Raw genomic sequence first — 15,576 nt, 5'->3', positions numbered from 1 at the left:
GCACATTCAAGTCTATCCAAAGATGAAACCAACACAAAGACCTCAAAGAAGCAGAGGTACTATGCCTCGAGTTTTCCTACCTCTGTACTTCTTGCATGTGAGAAATTGACAACTGTGTAAAAAGGCTATGGGGACACTGAACAGGGAACAGATTACTGTAACTTGGGGAATTAGGAAAGCGATGAAGAAAGTAGCACTTGAATTTATTTTAAAGAATCAGTGTGGGCAAGGGAAGAGGTTGAGGAAACCCTGAGTATGCCAAGTCTATACACACCAATTCTGGGCTCTTCAGCTTTCTCTTGTGAAATCAATCTGCCTCAAATCTCTCCTCACCTCATCCCACCATATATGATCCTATTCCAGAAACCCAACAGAGCCTATAGAAAATCAAAACAAAGAGTATCTGTTACAAAAGGAAAGCGAAAGAGTTATATTTTAAATGATTCTTTATTCATAAACTTGATGCAAGTTTACAAAATTTACTGTACATTGCCAAATAAATCTGCAATGAAAAATAAAGTCCAAAAAACCCCCCAAAACCAAAAACCAAAGCATGCCAAATGTGCAGCTGTCAATCTGCTAGCCATCAGGATATTAAAGAATTCAATAATGTATTCAAGATTTAGCCTTAGGTTTAAGGAACTTTAATGCTTTAAAGAATTCTGCCTTGTCACTTGTTATCTGAGCAACTGGCAATCGGAATTGTATACAAATTAACCAAGTGAACAAGAATGCTAGAAAATCTTCTTCTACTATCCTCTTAACCAAAACAGGGGAAAAAAAAAAAAATGAGGAAAAAAAAGAGAAAGAAATTAAACACAATAATGCAGAAGTGCCAGGTCTTTCAGATGTGGTTTACAAAGTTAAAAACTGAGTCTTAAAGCATAAGAAACACTTTTGAACTTTGTAACTGGTTTGTGCAGAAAAAAATGTGCTTCTGGGTTTCTTTTTAAAAGTGCTTAATAACTAGAGTTTACTTTTAAATCAAATTTGGGTATATTAAAAAAAAAAATCTATTACCAACACAACAGGACTAATTCAGGTAAGGCAATAAAATGGAGAGTACACTGATTTGAGTCTAGATTTTATAAAAGAATTAATATATGTAGAATTCCTATTAGTCTTTCAATGTAAAAGCCATTATTATGACTATAGAAAAAATTTAAGTCTCCAAATTAGACACTTTTTGTACTTAACTGTGCAGTTTTGTTCAAGGAGTCTTTGTGCCAATCACTTTATAAGTTTATTATTGTGCCAATCACTTTATAAGTTTATTAGTTTACAACTGATTGCAACATCCCGTTAATAAAATGGAAACGTAGAATGACTTAGTATTTTAAATAATTCAAGCTCTATAACTTCAAGCTCTTCTTCATAAGAAATATTGAACCAACAAGAAGCAGATTCAGCTCAGCAAGACTCTGATGCCCCAGTGGAAATTACTACATACAAGCTGAATTGACACAGCCTTGCTTTACTCTGCCTAAAAAGTTCAACTCAATTAAGAGCAAATCTTCGGGAGATAGTTTAGATCTTCATAGCCATAAAAAAAAAAGTTTAACAGTTTAACAAGTACATTTCCTGTCATTATTTTGGCAATATCATAAAATAGTTTTAACCTGAAAAAGCTACTGTGATTCAGAACACCTTAAATTTTCTAAACCAATATTAAACATTGATTAAACTTTATTGGCTTTAAATGGAACAATATATTGCAAATCCTCATAACACACGAGCTCAAAAATGGGAAATTTGCCCTCAATTCATAACTTCAGTAACCTGATGCTGACTTGTCTGCTTAAGACATTTCACCTTTCAAGAAAGAGATAAGGAGTGGCCAGTATGTGTATTTATCAGAAAAAATACAGTAAAGGCCCCACTGCTCAGTCCAAGATACCTAAAATGAGAAAAATGGAAAGGCTGTAACTTATACGGGATCAGCTGACAGATTATCCACTAAAATATCTATTAGCTAACATCTTCGGTACTGCTGTTATAGGGGCACTCAAAGCTTGTGTCTGCATGTTGGAAAGATTTTCTTTAAAGCAACACTGGTCCAAGCATACAAAAGTCAACACATTTAGCCATCTTCCTTTGGAGGGGTGTACCAGCCTGAAAAAGAATGGGTAAAAGAAGTTAACATATTTTAATTCTCAAACCAACTAGGAGAAGTGGCATTTTAGCAAGGTTAGATGCTTTCTCTACCCATAATTTTCTCTACCGGTAATTTCCCTACTTAAACCTATTTGTAAAAATTAAGCTTATACTTGGGTTGGTAACACAAGATTCTGATATATTCACAATATAGTTATTTTCTATGAATAAATTGTACTTGAATTTTCAAGGTAAGATCTCTGTATTAATGGCATTTCTACCTAAAGAGAAAAATGTGGAATATTAGACAACAAATTAAGTTTTATATAGGAAACTGAACTAAAAATAACTGTCCCCCAAATGAAATCCTGGTATTTTAGAGTACGAGGAACTTGGACTGTCATCAGTGCAGTGATGCCATTTTACCAGTAAGGGTGCCATCTCAGCAGGTGCCCTGATTAAGTGATTAAGCCCAAGATCAGATTTAGCACCAGCAGGTTAACTAGAATCCATCTCCTGAATCTGAATCTATTGCTCTTTCATCATAGCTAGTTATATACACACCCACACTTTCTCAAATACAGTGCTTTCCATAAGTATTTTTGAATGCTGACTATAATGTCTAATTTAACAAAAAAATAAGAGATAAGAAAAACATGTTTCTATGCTCAACAAAAAGATAAGCTCTCTCTAAAAAGGCAAATTAGACTGAGACAAAGTATTGTTTGGTACAAAGCTGCCCTTCCAACAGTATAAATATACCAAGATTTGTGGAGTGTCCACGTGCTTAATAAAGGAGCACATAGGCATCTTTGGGTCTGTTAATTTAGCGTGCTAGAGATGAATATTATTATGAAAACCCAGCTTTGTCCTCAAATTTTATCATTTCCCTCTTCAGAAGCTTGAAAACTGTTTTGAATACTATTCTTTCAAAAGTAAGCAGTCACTGCAAAAGTGACAAGTTTGCTCTTTCACTTAAATGAAAGTGAGCACACACAAAACACAACTATTAAGTCACAAGCTATCACATTCTAACTAAATAAAGAACACTTTACTGGAGATACTCTTGAAGGAAAACTACTTCCTATCGATTAACCTCCTCTACACAAAAATGCATCCATTCCACTACCCCAGCTACCATGAATATCAGTACACTTGGTTATTAAGTGCTGCACACACACACAACTTATTTCCTTCCTCACCTTTGGCAAGACAGACATTGTACCAATTTTAGAGATGAGAAAACTAAGGCTGAGAGGTAATGGGACTTGTGCAGGGCCACAGAGCTAGTGAGTGACACAAATGGCACCTGATAACAGGTCTTGACTCCAAGTCTACTTCTTTGTCATCTCACTATTACAGACAAAAACTCCAAACATGTCTTGTGAATACAAAATTTAAAATAATTCAAATAAAGTTTTGAAAGATATTTTCTAAAATTTACAATTCAAATATTCTTAAGTGTAGACTGAAGTTAGAACTTTTTTACTTGAATAAATAAATCTGCACAATTGTCAAAAAGCATTAAGTGGTCTGAAAATGGTTCAGCAACTGGTTCATAATCCTGACTGCACTGTATTAACAGCAAGAACTCCACCTTTAGAATTGCCTTTAACTCAGTTCCTATCCCAATATCACACATTTCAAATGAGTAAAGTGATTCATTCATTAATATACTCAAAAATCTCTGACTCAGAGATTCCCAGGCCAAGTATTTAGGATACAAAGATTCTGAATGAAGCACAGTATGTGTATCGTCAAGTTAAATTTTTTCACTCTGGTAACCATACTTTGTAAGAAATTAAAGCAAAAACAGAAGAATAAAACAAAATAAGTAAACAGTACATTATGTAAAATTTCACATATGGCAATAAACACTTATTGAAGTAAACATACCATTTTTCTCATGTATCTGTACAATGGAATTATAGGATTGCTGGGCTCTTGCTAGATTATATTGATTCTGAAAGAGAATTAAACATTTTATATCAAAACTATAAGTAGATGAAAATCATTACAAACAATTGATGGATTATTTGCATCACCACTGTACTTAAAAGAACACAGGAAACCAAGTATTTCCATTTCAAAAATAAATTTCCCAATTTCATTATTCCCAACTATTTTAGAAGGATAACAAAATCAAAATTGTTTTCTAATAAAGATCTACAAAATTCAGTTTATTTTCTAAGTCCTCCTGCCACCGCACAAGTACAAGGCTTTATGAATAAAGTTAAAGGATGTTGTTTGGATGCAAGGAGAATGTACAGGGACATATATATGTATATATATGTGTGTGTATATATATATGTATGTATAACAATCACTGCTGTAGAGCAGAAATTAACACATTATAAATCAACTATTACTTCAAAAAAGAAAAAAACATTTGTATCTAGAAATATAAAATCATAAATATTCACTGACAGAAAACTCTTCCTCATAACTTCCATCAAAAAAAGAAACTACAAAATACTGCCTTCAGGTAAAGAAACATATTAGGCTTTAAGGACTACACGTATGGATAACATTTTGAGTTAAACACCTGAAGAATGCCCATAAGTGATACCAAGACACACTACTAAAGGAGTCTTTTGTTAACCTCTACAGATTAGAATGTCTTCTAAGGGACCAAGTTTAGGATTGACTTTATTAATTTTATCCCCATAAGTACAACTTGCCTACATCTTAACTTCCAATTCTCCATTGTAGAGAATTATCATAAGCATTCTCCATAGTGGTTCACATCTATTATGTTATGTCACAAAATTTTTTAATAAATTCATAGCATAAGAATGTGTATAAACACATTCCAAATGACAACTTTCATTCCTACCTGTCCTGCAACCACCCAGTTCCTCCCCTCACCCACCATCTTTCTTCCATTCAAATAAACTACTCATTAGTATCCCTGTATATCCTTAAGATTATATAAGAAAATTAATGTACAGCCTATTGTTATTAGTCACTGTCCCCTGCTTTTTTCAAGAAATGATAGCATGACCTAGAGTAAAAAATTATATCCTCCTGGTTAAATGAGACTTTTATCATTAAGTAGTCACTAATGCTTTGTTCCAAAATCACACTGTTTACACTACAGCTAAATCACCTTTTTGTCAGTGTATACAGGCAAACCTCATTTTACTGCACCTAGCAGACACTACATTTTTTTGTTGCTGTTTTTAACAGTTTGAAGATTTGTGACAGCCCTGCACCAAGCAAGTCTATTGGCTCCATTTTCCCCCAAGAATACTGGCCAACTTTGTGTGTCTGTGTCACATTTTGGTAATTTGAAATACTTCAAACTTTTTCATTACTGTGTTTGTCACAATGATCTGGGATCACTGATTTTTGGTGTTAACCACTACAACTAGCTCAAGGCTCAGATGATGGTTAGCATTTTTTAGTAATATTAATTAAGCATGTACATTGTTTTATAGACATAATGCTATTGCACACTTAGGAGCCTGCAGTACAGTGTAACTGTTACACATACCAGGAAACCAAAAAGTTCATGTGGTTTGCTTTATTGTGATACTGGCTTTACTGAAGTAGTCTGGAACTGAACCCGTAATATCTCCGAGGTATGCCTATACTAGTCTGTCTATATTATCTTCTTCCTTTAAAAAAAAATTCCATCTCTTTGTATCCTCACGTGTTAAATATACTTCTTGTGACAAATTAAAATAGAAAATTAAAAATAATATATTCATAAATGTATAACTGAGTCACGTTGCTGTACAGAAAAAAATTAACACTGTAAATAAACTATATTTCAAAAAATTTTAATAAAAATAAATACACTTCTTAAAGACCACTTAATTCAAACTAACTGGTAACTTTTGTGCATTTATATTTGTTATGATTTATTTGGATTTGCTTTTATAACTTCACTTTCTGATTTCTATTTCTCACTTTTTAATATGATTTTATTCTCTCCTCCTGGGATTCAAATAAGACACGTTTTAGACCTCATTCTGATCTGTACCTCTTAACTTCTGCTGTACTATCTATTCCTGGGTCCCTCTGTGCAACATTCTGAATTATTTCTTCTAATAATTCTCTCTTCTGATGTCTAATCAGTTTCTCATTTTAACATTCTTGATTTCTATAGATTCTTTTCTCTGATCACTAGATTTGACACATAAGTATTCATTTTCTCACAATTTTAATATCTGCTAATTCCAAAACTTCAAGTCTTTGTGCCTCATGTCTCTTAGTCATTGTTTCTGCCAGTTCTCTTGGATGTTAGGTTGTCTACACGGGTGTTTGTCATCTTTCACTGTCAAGTGAAAAAGCTGGCTTAAAACTCAACATTCAAAAAACAAAGATCATGGCATCCGGTCTCATCACTTCATGGCAAATAGATGGGGAAACAACAGAAACAGGGGCAGACTTCATTTTTGAGGGCTCCGAAATCACTGCAGATGATGACTGCAGCCGATGACTGCAGTCATGAAATTAAAAGACACTTGCTCCTTGGAAGAAAAGCTATGACCAACCTAAACAGCATATTAAAAAGCAGAGACATTACTTTGCCAACAAAGGTCCGTCTACTCAAGGCTATGGTTTTTCCAGTAGTCATGTATGGTTGTGGACTATAAAGAAAGCTGAGCACCTAAGAATTGATGCTTTTGAACTGTGGTGTTGGAGAAGACTCTTGAGAATCCCTTGGACTATAAAGAGGTCAAACTAGTCCATCCTAAAGGAAATCAGTCCTGAATATTCATTGGAAGGACTGATGCTAAAGCTGAAACTCCAATACTTTTGGCCACCCAATGCAAAGGTCTTTTCATTGGAAAAGACCCTGATGCTGGGAAAGATTGAAGGCAGGAGAAGGGGACGACAGAGGATGAGATGGTTGGATGGCATCACTGACTCAATGGACATGAGTTTGAGTAAGCTCCGGGAGTTGGTGATGGACAGGGAAGCCTGGCATGCTGCAGCCCATGGGGAAACAAAGAGTCGGACATGACTGACTGATTGAACTGAACTGATCTTAATCTCAGAGAATCTTATAGTCTTAATTCAGAAATCCTTTCTTCTAAAGAGTATTGGCATTTGCTACTGATGAGAACTGTGTATACAATTAACATGAGACCACTTTAGTCCCCTTAGAGAATCAATTTTCTGCTTCCTCTGTGAGTTAAGATTCCAGTGAGCTCATGATCTGACGTGCAATACAGTTAGAAATACTTACTTAGATTTAGTACTATTTGGATAGGTATTTAATACAAAATTCACAAGGAATTTTAGGAACATGTAGAATTTTTTTTAAATGTCAGGTAGGGATGATTTCCATCACACACTTCTCCAAAATATACTAACTTCAGAGTCGTTTTGGTCTTAAGTGTTCACAGATAACTATAATTAGACATGAAAGATATTTCTGATACAGTAAGTGAATAAAGAACAGAACACAGTGGTTAAGAGCAGAGACTAATGGCCAGAACGTCTGGTTCCAATCCTCACTCTCCACCTGTGATCTTAGATGAGTCACCTAACTTCTCTGTGCTTCAGCTTCCTCATCTACAAATTGAGGACAATAATAGTACCTACTTCTAGGTTATTAAGAGGATGGAAAGTTAATACAAATAAAAAGTTTAGATTAGAGCCTAGCACATATATGCTTACCAGGAATTAACTATTACAATGGGATCTCAATTTGGGGAAGCATGTAACTACCTATAATTTTTTATTCACTAGTATATATAAACCAATAATAAATTTTAAACCACAGACATATTTAATTAAAGTAGAAATAACAAAGACTAAAGGAACAGGTAGAAGCTTCCTAATAGGAAATGTATCTCATAGTTAATGTGACATTCTTAATAAAAGTACCTTATTTGCTCCAAACTGCACTCTGGCTTTGCCTTTAACTAAGGTGGCATTGATTTGCATGATGACCGATTCTATTGAATAGGCACTGCTCCAGCCCTACAGAAAGAAGAAAACACTTCTCTAAAACACCGTGGTATTCCTGATTCTCACTCAGGAAAGCTTAAGAAAATGGCATATAACAACTCAGTAGTATCAAATTTATGTTAAGTTTGTAGTCAAGGAGTAAAAGTAAAGTTGGACCATTTCCAAAATCTCACAAAACAAATAAATCTATGTTGTAAGTGCAACAAATGAGCAAATTACAACACACATCACTCTTATTGCCCACCCTAGAATAGATTAAGCACCAAATACAGTGTCATTTTACTGGTTTAAATAGCTTTCATTATTAAAATAGGTGCTAGTAGCACACACACACACAAAATTATTTTAAAGTAGGTACTATTACAAAGAGCTCTGTCCACTTAGAATCTAATTTACATAATTAAAACACTCTACAGAGGTTGAAATACTTGAGTACCATAAAAATAGTCACCTGTTTTGTGAGTAGTTCCATGCACAGTGCTCCACCACCCAACACGTACCTTAAAAAGAAAAAGGAATCATACAAAATTCTCTACATCTTGGTATTCTTTCTTCAGTTTTTAAAGTATCACTGCTAAGAAAGTATGCATACATGTAAAGATTAAAAGATAACATGCAAAAATGAAAATAAGTTTTTAGGGTTATAGAACTATAGGTAATTCTAAAATTCTGATGTCATCATCTAAATGTCTTTTTTTTTTTTTTAACTAAATAATGGTTCTTAACAACAGAACACTTGAAAACTTTTAAGGTATCAGAAACTAAGAACATAGCCCTAAACATTCCAGAGAATGGGGGCAGGATAAAATCTTCCTTAAATGGTTTTCAACTGTTCTACTCATCTTAAGATTTCTCCACCATCATGTTAAATAGCCAAGAACTTTTCCTCTGACAGTAGTGATGACTTTACCCTACCTATAATAATGAACATCTGCACTTATAGTTAAAATATTTTTCATTCTGTTGTGAAGATCAAATGGTTCTGACCAGGGAGCCTCCCTGGAGCTCCCCTATTTCTCTTTCTAGTCCTGAGGACTCTTCTCTGAACCAAGAACAACTACAGGGGATTTCATTAAATATCTCCCTTAGAAATCATTATTTAGATCAAGATTATTCAGTCTTTGATATTTTCTCAAACAAAGTAACTCCTCCTTTAATGTTAAACTTTAAAACACATTAAATATCATGCCTAAAAATAAAAGGAATGGTAATTACAAAAGAAAAACTGTGGCAATCTTGAAAGCACATAAGGTAGGACCACTGATTAGGTCTACATGAAAACTGCGTCCACCACAAATTTTGTTTGTCCTCTGGGACTCTGCCCATGCCTTTCCTTTCTGAGATTCCCTCTGCTGCCTACTCTCCCAAATGCCTGTTCCTCCTCCTGCCCCATTAAGCTTGCCAAGACCATTTGAGCCTGTAAATTTTGCATTCTGGCTAAGCAAATGCATCCTTGTATTGACTCAACCAAGTAACAAAGAAGTAAGGAATCTAAAAACTTCTACTGTAGACCACTAGTAATAATAGTTACAGTGGAATTACTCACTAACAGAGACTAGTCAATAACTCTCCCCTATCCTTGAGAATTCAGGCAACCATCTCTCTTACTTCCTTGTCCCAACTTTCGGGAACTTTCAAAGTAAAAGTTTAATAGGAAGAAAAAGCTCCAAAAAAATTAAATCAGGAAGGAGAATCATGAGATTTTTACATTTTGTAGGGGAGGGAAAAATGGGGAGATTGGTATTGACATATACACTACTATATATAAAATGGATAACTAATGAGAATTTACTGTATAGCACAGGGAACGCTACTCAATACTGTGTAATGACTTATATGGGAACAGAATCTTAAAAAAGAGTGGATACATGTAAATGTATTAGTGGATTCACTCTCATGTAGAGCTGAAAGTAACATAACTCTGTAAATCAACTATACACCGTAATTTTTTTTAAATAAAAGATAAACTATGTATATTCTCTTATGTTCCTGAAACTCAGAAATTTGTCTACAATTCTCTGAATCTCCCACTGGGCTCAAAGTGTATCTTGCATATTTAAAAATCTTGCAGCTTTAAATAAGCATTTGCTGATTTAACAGAATTACAAGATCCAAGCTCTCACTTGATTTTGATTTCTCCAAAACCGCTCAAAGTCTAGTAATCTGTTAATGAGTTAACACCATTCTTGGTCCTTACATTTCAGAAATACTAAAGAGAAACTTATTTTAGGAAAAGGACATATGTAGTTAATGCTGAGTTACCAATTATCTAATCACCACCTTCCCCTTTAGCAATCCACTCTTCATTTTGGGGGTGGAGAGTCTTGTCAGGAGAGAAGGGAACGTTTTCATGCTTGTAGATCAGAAGAAAGTACATTTTCTACAAGCACATAATAACTACAAAAGTGTTGGATGTCTCAACACAAGACAGAAGTAGTTCTAGTACCTATACAAAAAGTGAGCTAAGTATATATTAGTGTGTAATAAACTTTCCTTAGTACATACAATTACTAAATTTCTCTTTAATATATACCACCAGCAGCACATACACATGAAAAAAAAGTCAATTCTACTTCTGTATTGTATCATTTTATCAGTAGGTGTTCTAAGCTCTTATTTGCTCTTAGGGTCCAAACAAAGAGCTCCTGCAGAATATTGAGACAACGCAAGGACACTAGAAAAAAAATTATCTAAGGATCATTTACAGATAAAATGCCATAAACATGGGCACAGTAATATTTTCAACTTAAAACATTTTTCAATTGCCAAAGTTATATAACAAACACTATCCTAAGTTCAGCCTCTTCGGGCATTCAGTTTATAAAATTTTTGTTTTACTAGGAGGTTCTTGCAAGAATGTTTGCCAGTTAACCTCCCCACCCACAATCTAGGATGATCAACTTAATTGCTATGAGGGGACAACAGATACCAGTACTTAAGTGGACAACAGATACCATTAATCATGCAACACTGATTCTTGCAAGAATCCAAAAAACAGATGAGAAATAAAATTTTATATTAAGTCAAATTCTTGATAATGATCACTTTTTTTTTCTTAAAAAAGGCAGGCTTCCAACACAACACTCTAAAGCAGTTATCCTCCAATTAAAAATAAATTTTTTAAAAAGGCAGGTTTATCAGTTCACATAAAACAGTCATGATCTTTCCCTTTGTTGAGGTAAAGAAGGGGACCATGGATAAGAACAGAGCCCTAAAAGAGCAATAAAGTACTGGCATTTAAAACCAGATTCTTAAAATAATATTCCCTCAATACAGACAAAAAACCATGGTCATATAGAAGTAGAACTATTCTCTCTGTGAATGACTGGGACACAAACAATACTTCCTATTATATCAGCCAATAAAGCATCTTTATTTGCTTACAAAGAGCTCTCTAATAATGTATTGTATTACCATCAAATAATCTTTCTGAATCTCACTACACTGTACCCTGGACTAAGCAAGAAAGACAGCCAAGTTTTGATGGCTCAGTAAAGTAGCTCATAGAACACCAGTGGATTGGAAATTGTATACTACCCTAAACTGCCTATTTACTGTATTTGCCTACATCTTGGTAACTTACTATAATAAAGCTAAAGGCAAAGGAAAGATACACGCATTTGAATGCAGAGTTCCAAAGAACAGCAAGGAGAGATAAGAACGCCTTCTTCAGTGATCACTGCAAAGAAATAGAGGAAAACAACAGAACAGGAAAAACTAACGATCTCTTCAAAAAATGAGAGATATCAAAGGAACATTTTATGCAAAGATGGGCACAATGAAGGATAGAAAAGGTATGGACCTAACAAAAGCAGAAGATATTAAGAAGAGGTGGCAAGAAAACACAGAAAAACTGTACAAAAAAAATCTTCATGACCCAAATAACCACGATGGTGTGATCACTCACCTAGAGCCAGACATCCTGGAAATGTGAAGTCAAGTGGGCCTTAGGAAGCATCACTTCAAACAAAGCTACTGGAGGTGATGGAATTCCAGTTAAGCTATTTCAAATCCTAAAAGATGATGCTGTGAAAGTGCTGCACTCAATATGCCAGCAAATTTGGAAAACTCAGCAGTGGCCATAGGACTAGAAAAGGTCAGTTTTCATTCCAACCCCAAAGAAAGGCAATGCCAAAGAATGTTCAAACTACCGCACAATTGCACTCATCTCACACGCTAGCACAGTAATGCTCAAAATTCTCCAAGCCAGGCTTGAACAGTACATGAGCCCTGAACTTCCAGATGTTCCAGCTGGATTTAGAAAAGGCAGAGGAACCAGAGATCAAATTGCCAACATCTGTTGGATCAACGAAAAAGCAAGAAAGTTCCAGAAAAACATCTACTTCTTCCTTATTGACTAGGTCAAAGCCTTTGACTGTGTGGATCACAACAATCTGTCAAAAATACTTAAAAGAAAACAAAAAAATCTTAGAGGAGAATACTATACCACCTTACCTGCCTCCTGAGAAATCTGTATGCAGGTCAGGAAGCAACAGTTAGAACTGGACATGGAACAACAGGCTGGTTCCAAACTGGGAAAGGATTATGTCAAGACTGTATATTGTCACCCGGCTTACTTAACTTACATCCAGAGTACATCATGCGAAACGCCGGGCTGGATGAAGCTGATATCAGGATTGCTGGGGGAAATATCAATAGCCTCAGATATGCAGATGACACCACCCTTATGGCAGAAAGCGAAGAAGAATTAAAGAGCCTCTTGATGAAAGTGAAAGAGGAGAGTGAAAAAGCTGGCTTAAAACTCAACATTCAAAAAATGAAGATCATGGCATCCGGTCTCACCACTTCATGGCAAATAAATGGGGAAACAATGGAAACAGTGACAGACTTTATTTCCTTGGGCTCCAAAATCACTGCAGATGGTGACTGCAGCCATGAAATTAATAGACGTTTGCTCCTTGGAAGAAAAGCTATGACCAACCTAGACAGCATATTAAAAAGCAGAGACATTACTTTGAGGACAAAGGTCCATATAGTCAAAACTATGGTTTTTCCAGTAGTCATGTATGGATGTGAGAGTTGGACTATAAAGAGAGCTGAGTGCTGAAGAACTGATGCTTTTGAACTGTGGTGTTGGAGAAGACTCTTGAGAATCCCTTCGACTGCAAGGAGATCAAACCAGTCCATCCTAAAGGAAATCAGTCCTGAATATTGGAAGGACTAATGCTGAAGCTGAAACTCCAATACATTGGCCACCTGACACAAATAACTGACTCATTTGAAAAGACCCTGATTCTGGGAAAGATTGAAGGCAGGAGGAGAAGGGGACGACAGAGGATGAGATGGTTGTATGGCATCACCAACTAGATGGACATGAGTTTGCGCAAGCTCTGGGAGTTGGTGATGGACAGGGAAGCCAGGTGTGGGGCAGTCTGTGGGGTCAGAGAGTCAGACACGACTAAGCGATTGAACTGTACTGCTAAGTTACTGTATTTTCTTATCTTGTTCATTCGTTCACAAATATTTACTGCATATATAGTAATAGTATGCATGCATGCTAAAAACTGAAGCAGACACAAGAATATACAATGAAGAAAACTGATATGACTTGCCTTCATGATGTCTGCAATATAGTAAAGATTAGATGTTAAATGAACAATAAAGTAGGGGAGGGGTCCCAAAGTTCTGTGAGAAGGAAAACCTAGAGGCTTATTTTAAATTTGGTGGTCAGGAATAATATACCTACGAGTGACACACAAGCTGAGACTTGCAGGAATTGAAGTGTGGGTGGAACCAAGAGGACTGAAGAGGCAAGCAAGGGCAAGATGACAGACAGTATATGGAATCTGGTAAGGACATCAACCTGCAGGAGCAGTGGGATGTGTTTAAGACATGGGATGTGTTTAAGCAGAGGAGCAACATGATCAGAACATATGTGTGTGTGTTTGTTGGATTGTGATATAAAATACTATAAAATTTGTGCTTTTAAAGTGAAAAAAAAAATTCACTCTAAAGAACTTTATGAATGAGGGGATAGAAGCAGAAATCAGAAATTCTCTGAAGTGATCCAAGTGAGAACTGATGGTGGTAGCAACAAAACTGGAAACTATTGGAACTGAAAACCCTTTAAAGTAGAGAAACAAAGGAAAATGAGAAAAAGATGAGATATAAACAATGACTCTAGGTCCACTAAGTGAGATAAGGAAGACTGGGGAAGGGAGACTGAAAAAAAAGATGGGCTCAAGTTTTTGTCCTGCAGGCCTGTGTAAGAGACATTCAAGGAGGTGTCAACAAAGCCGAAGAATACTGGAAACACCAAAGACACAGGGATGTCAGATACAAGTCGAGAGTCACTGGCACGCAGAAATAGTTTAAAAGCCACAGAGCTTTTTCAACAAATCACACAAGAGCAACTGGACATTAGGTAAAAATCTATGATCTAAACCTCATACCTTATACAAAAATTAATTCAAAATGATTCACAGACATATCTGTAAAATGTAAACCGTAAAACCTTAAGGAATAAAAAAAGAAAAATCTTTGGGATCTAGGACTAGGCAAAGAGTTGTTAGACTAGATACCAAAAGCATAATTTTACTTCAAAGCTAAAATATTTTGTTCTACAAAAGATTCTGTTAAGATAAAATTAAGCTAAATACTAGAAGAAACTAAAAAACCACACAGCCAAAGGATTACTGTGTAGAATGCATATACTTTCAAAATTCAACAAAAGAACAATCCAATTAGAAAACTGGCAAAAGACATGAACAAGTATCTCTTGGAAGAGCACATGAAGTTGTCAAATAGGCACATGAAAGATGTCCAACATTGAGGAATATTCATTAGGGAAATGCAAGTTAAAACCACAATGAGACATCACTGCACAGCTAACAGAATGGTTAAAATAAAAACAAATGACATCACCAAATGCTGGCAAGGATGTAGAGAAAGTGGATCACTCACACATTCTTGATAGGAATGTAAAATGGTAAAGCCATTCTGGGAAACAGTGTGGTAGCTTCTTTAAAAATTCAATGTGCAATGACGTGCGTGCGTGCAATGTTGCTCAGTCATGTCTGACTCTGGGTGACCCTATAAACTGTAGCCTGCCAGGTCCCTCTGTCCATGGGATTCTGTGACCTAGCAATTGCATTCCTAGACATGAATCCCAGACAAAGAACAATACATTCACATTCATTCACACAAATACACACACACACTGTATATAAGTATTTATAGCAGCTTTATTTGTAATATTCTTAACACTGAAATCAGTCTAGAGGTCCTTTAGTGGATTACTGGTTAAACAAGCTGTGGTACATGGTGCAATAAAAAGGAACAAACTAGCCAGATACTTAAATGACTCTCCAGGGAATTATGAGTAAAAAAAACAAAAAACCAGCTAATCCCCAAAGGTTACAATACAAAACTTTAAGATTTCATTTATGTAACTTTTTTTATAATGACAAAATATTAGGAATGCAGGATAGATGAGTCGTTACCAGGAGTTAAGGGATGAGGGGCATGAGAGGAAAATGGGTACAGTTTCAAGGGGCAACGAAAAGGATCTGTGTGGTGTTGGAACTGTACAGT

At 35.4% G+C, this 15,576-nt stretch overlaps 1 protein-coding gene across 1 annotated transcript in view; it reads right to left on the bottom strand.

The window, feature by feature from the left end:
- Positions 1–428: 428 nt before the first annotated feature.
- UBE2Q2 (ubiquitin conjugating enzyme E2 Q2) overlaps positions 429–15,576 on the bottom strand; it is a 59,247-nt gene continuing 44,099 nt past the window's right edge. Inside the window, exons 10-13 of the mRNA XM_065906585.1 lie at positions 8,474–8,522; positions 7,939–8,034; positions 3,991–4,057; positions 429–2,112 (exon numbers count right to left, since the gene is read on the bottom strand). Of these exons, the coding sequence (XP_065762657.1) occupies positions 2,081–2,112; positions 3,991–4,057; positions 7,939–8,034; positions 8,474–8,522 (244 nt within the window). The 3' untranslated portion in view covers positions 429–2,080. The remainder of the gene's footprint in view (positions 2,113–3,990; positions 4,058–7,938; positions 8,035–8,473; positions 8,523–15,576) is intronic.

Source organism: Muntiacus reevesi, chromosome 15 (assembly GCF_963930625.1).
Source record: "Muntiacus reevesi chromosome 15, mMunRee1.1, whole genome shotgun sequence".
NCBI classification, from domain to species: Eukaryota; Metazoa; Chordata; class Mammalia; order Artiodactyla; family Cervidae; genus Muntiacus; species Muntiacus reevesi.
This window is presented reverse-complemented; position numbering and strand designations above follow the sequence as displayed.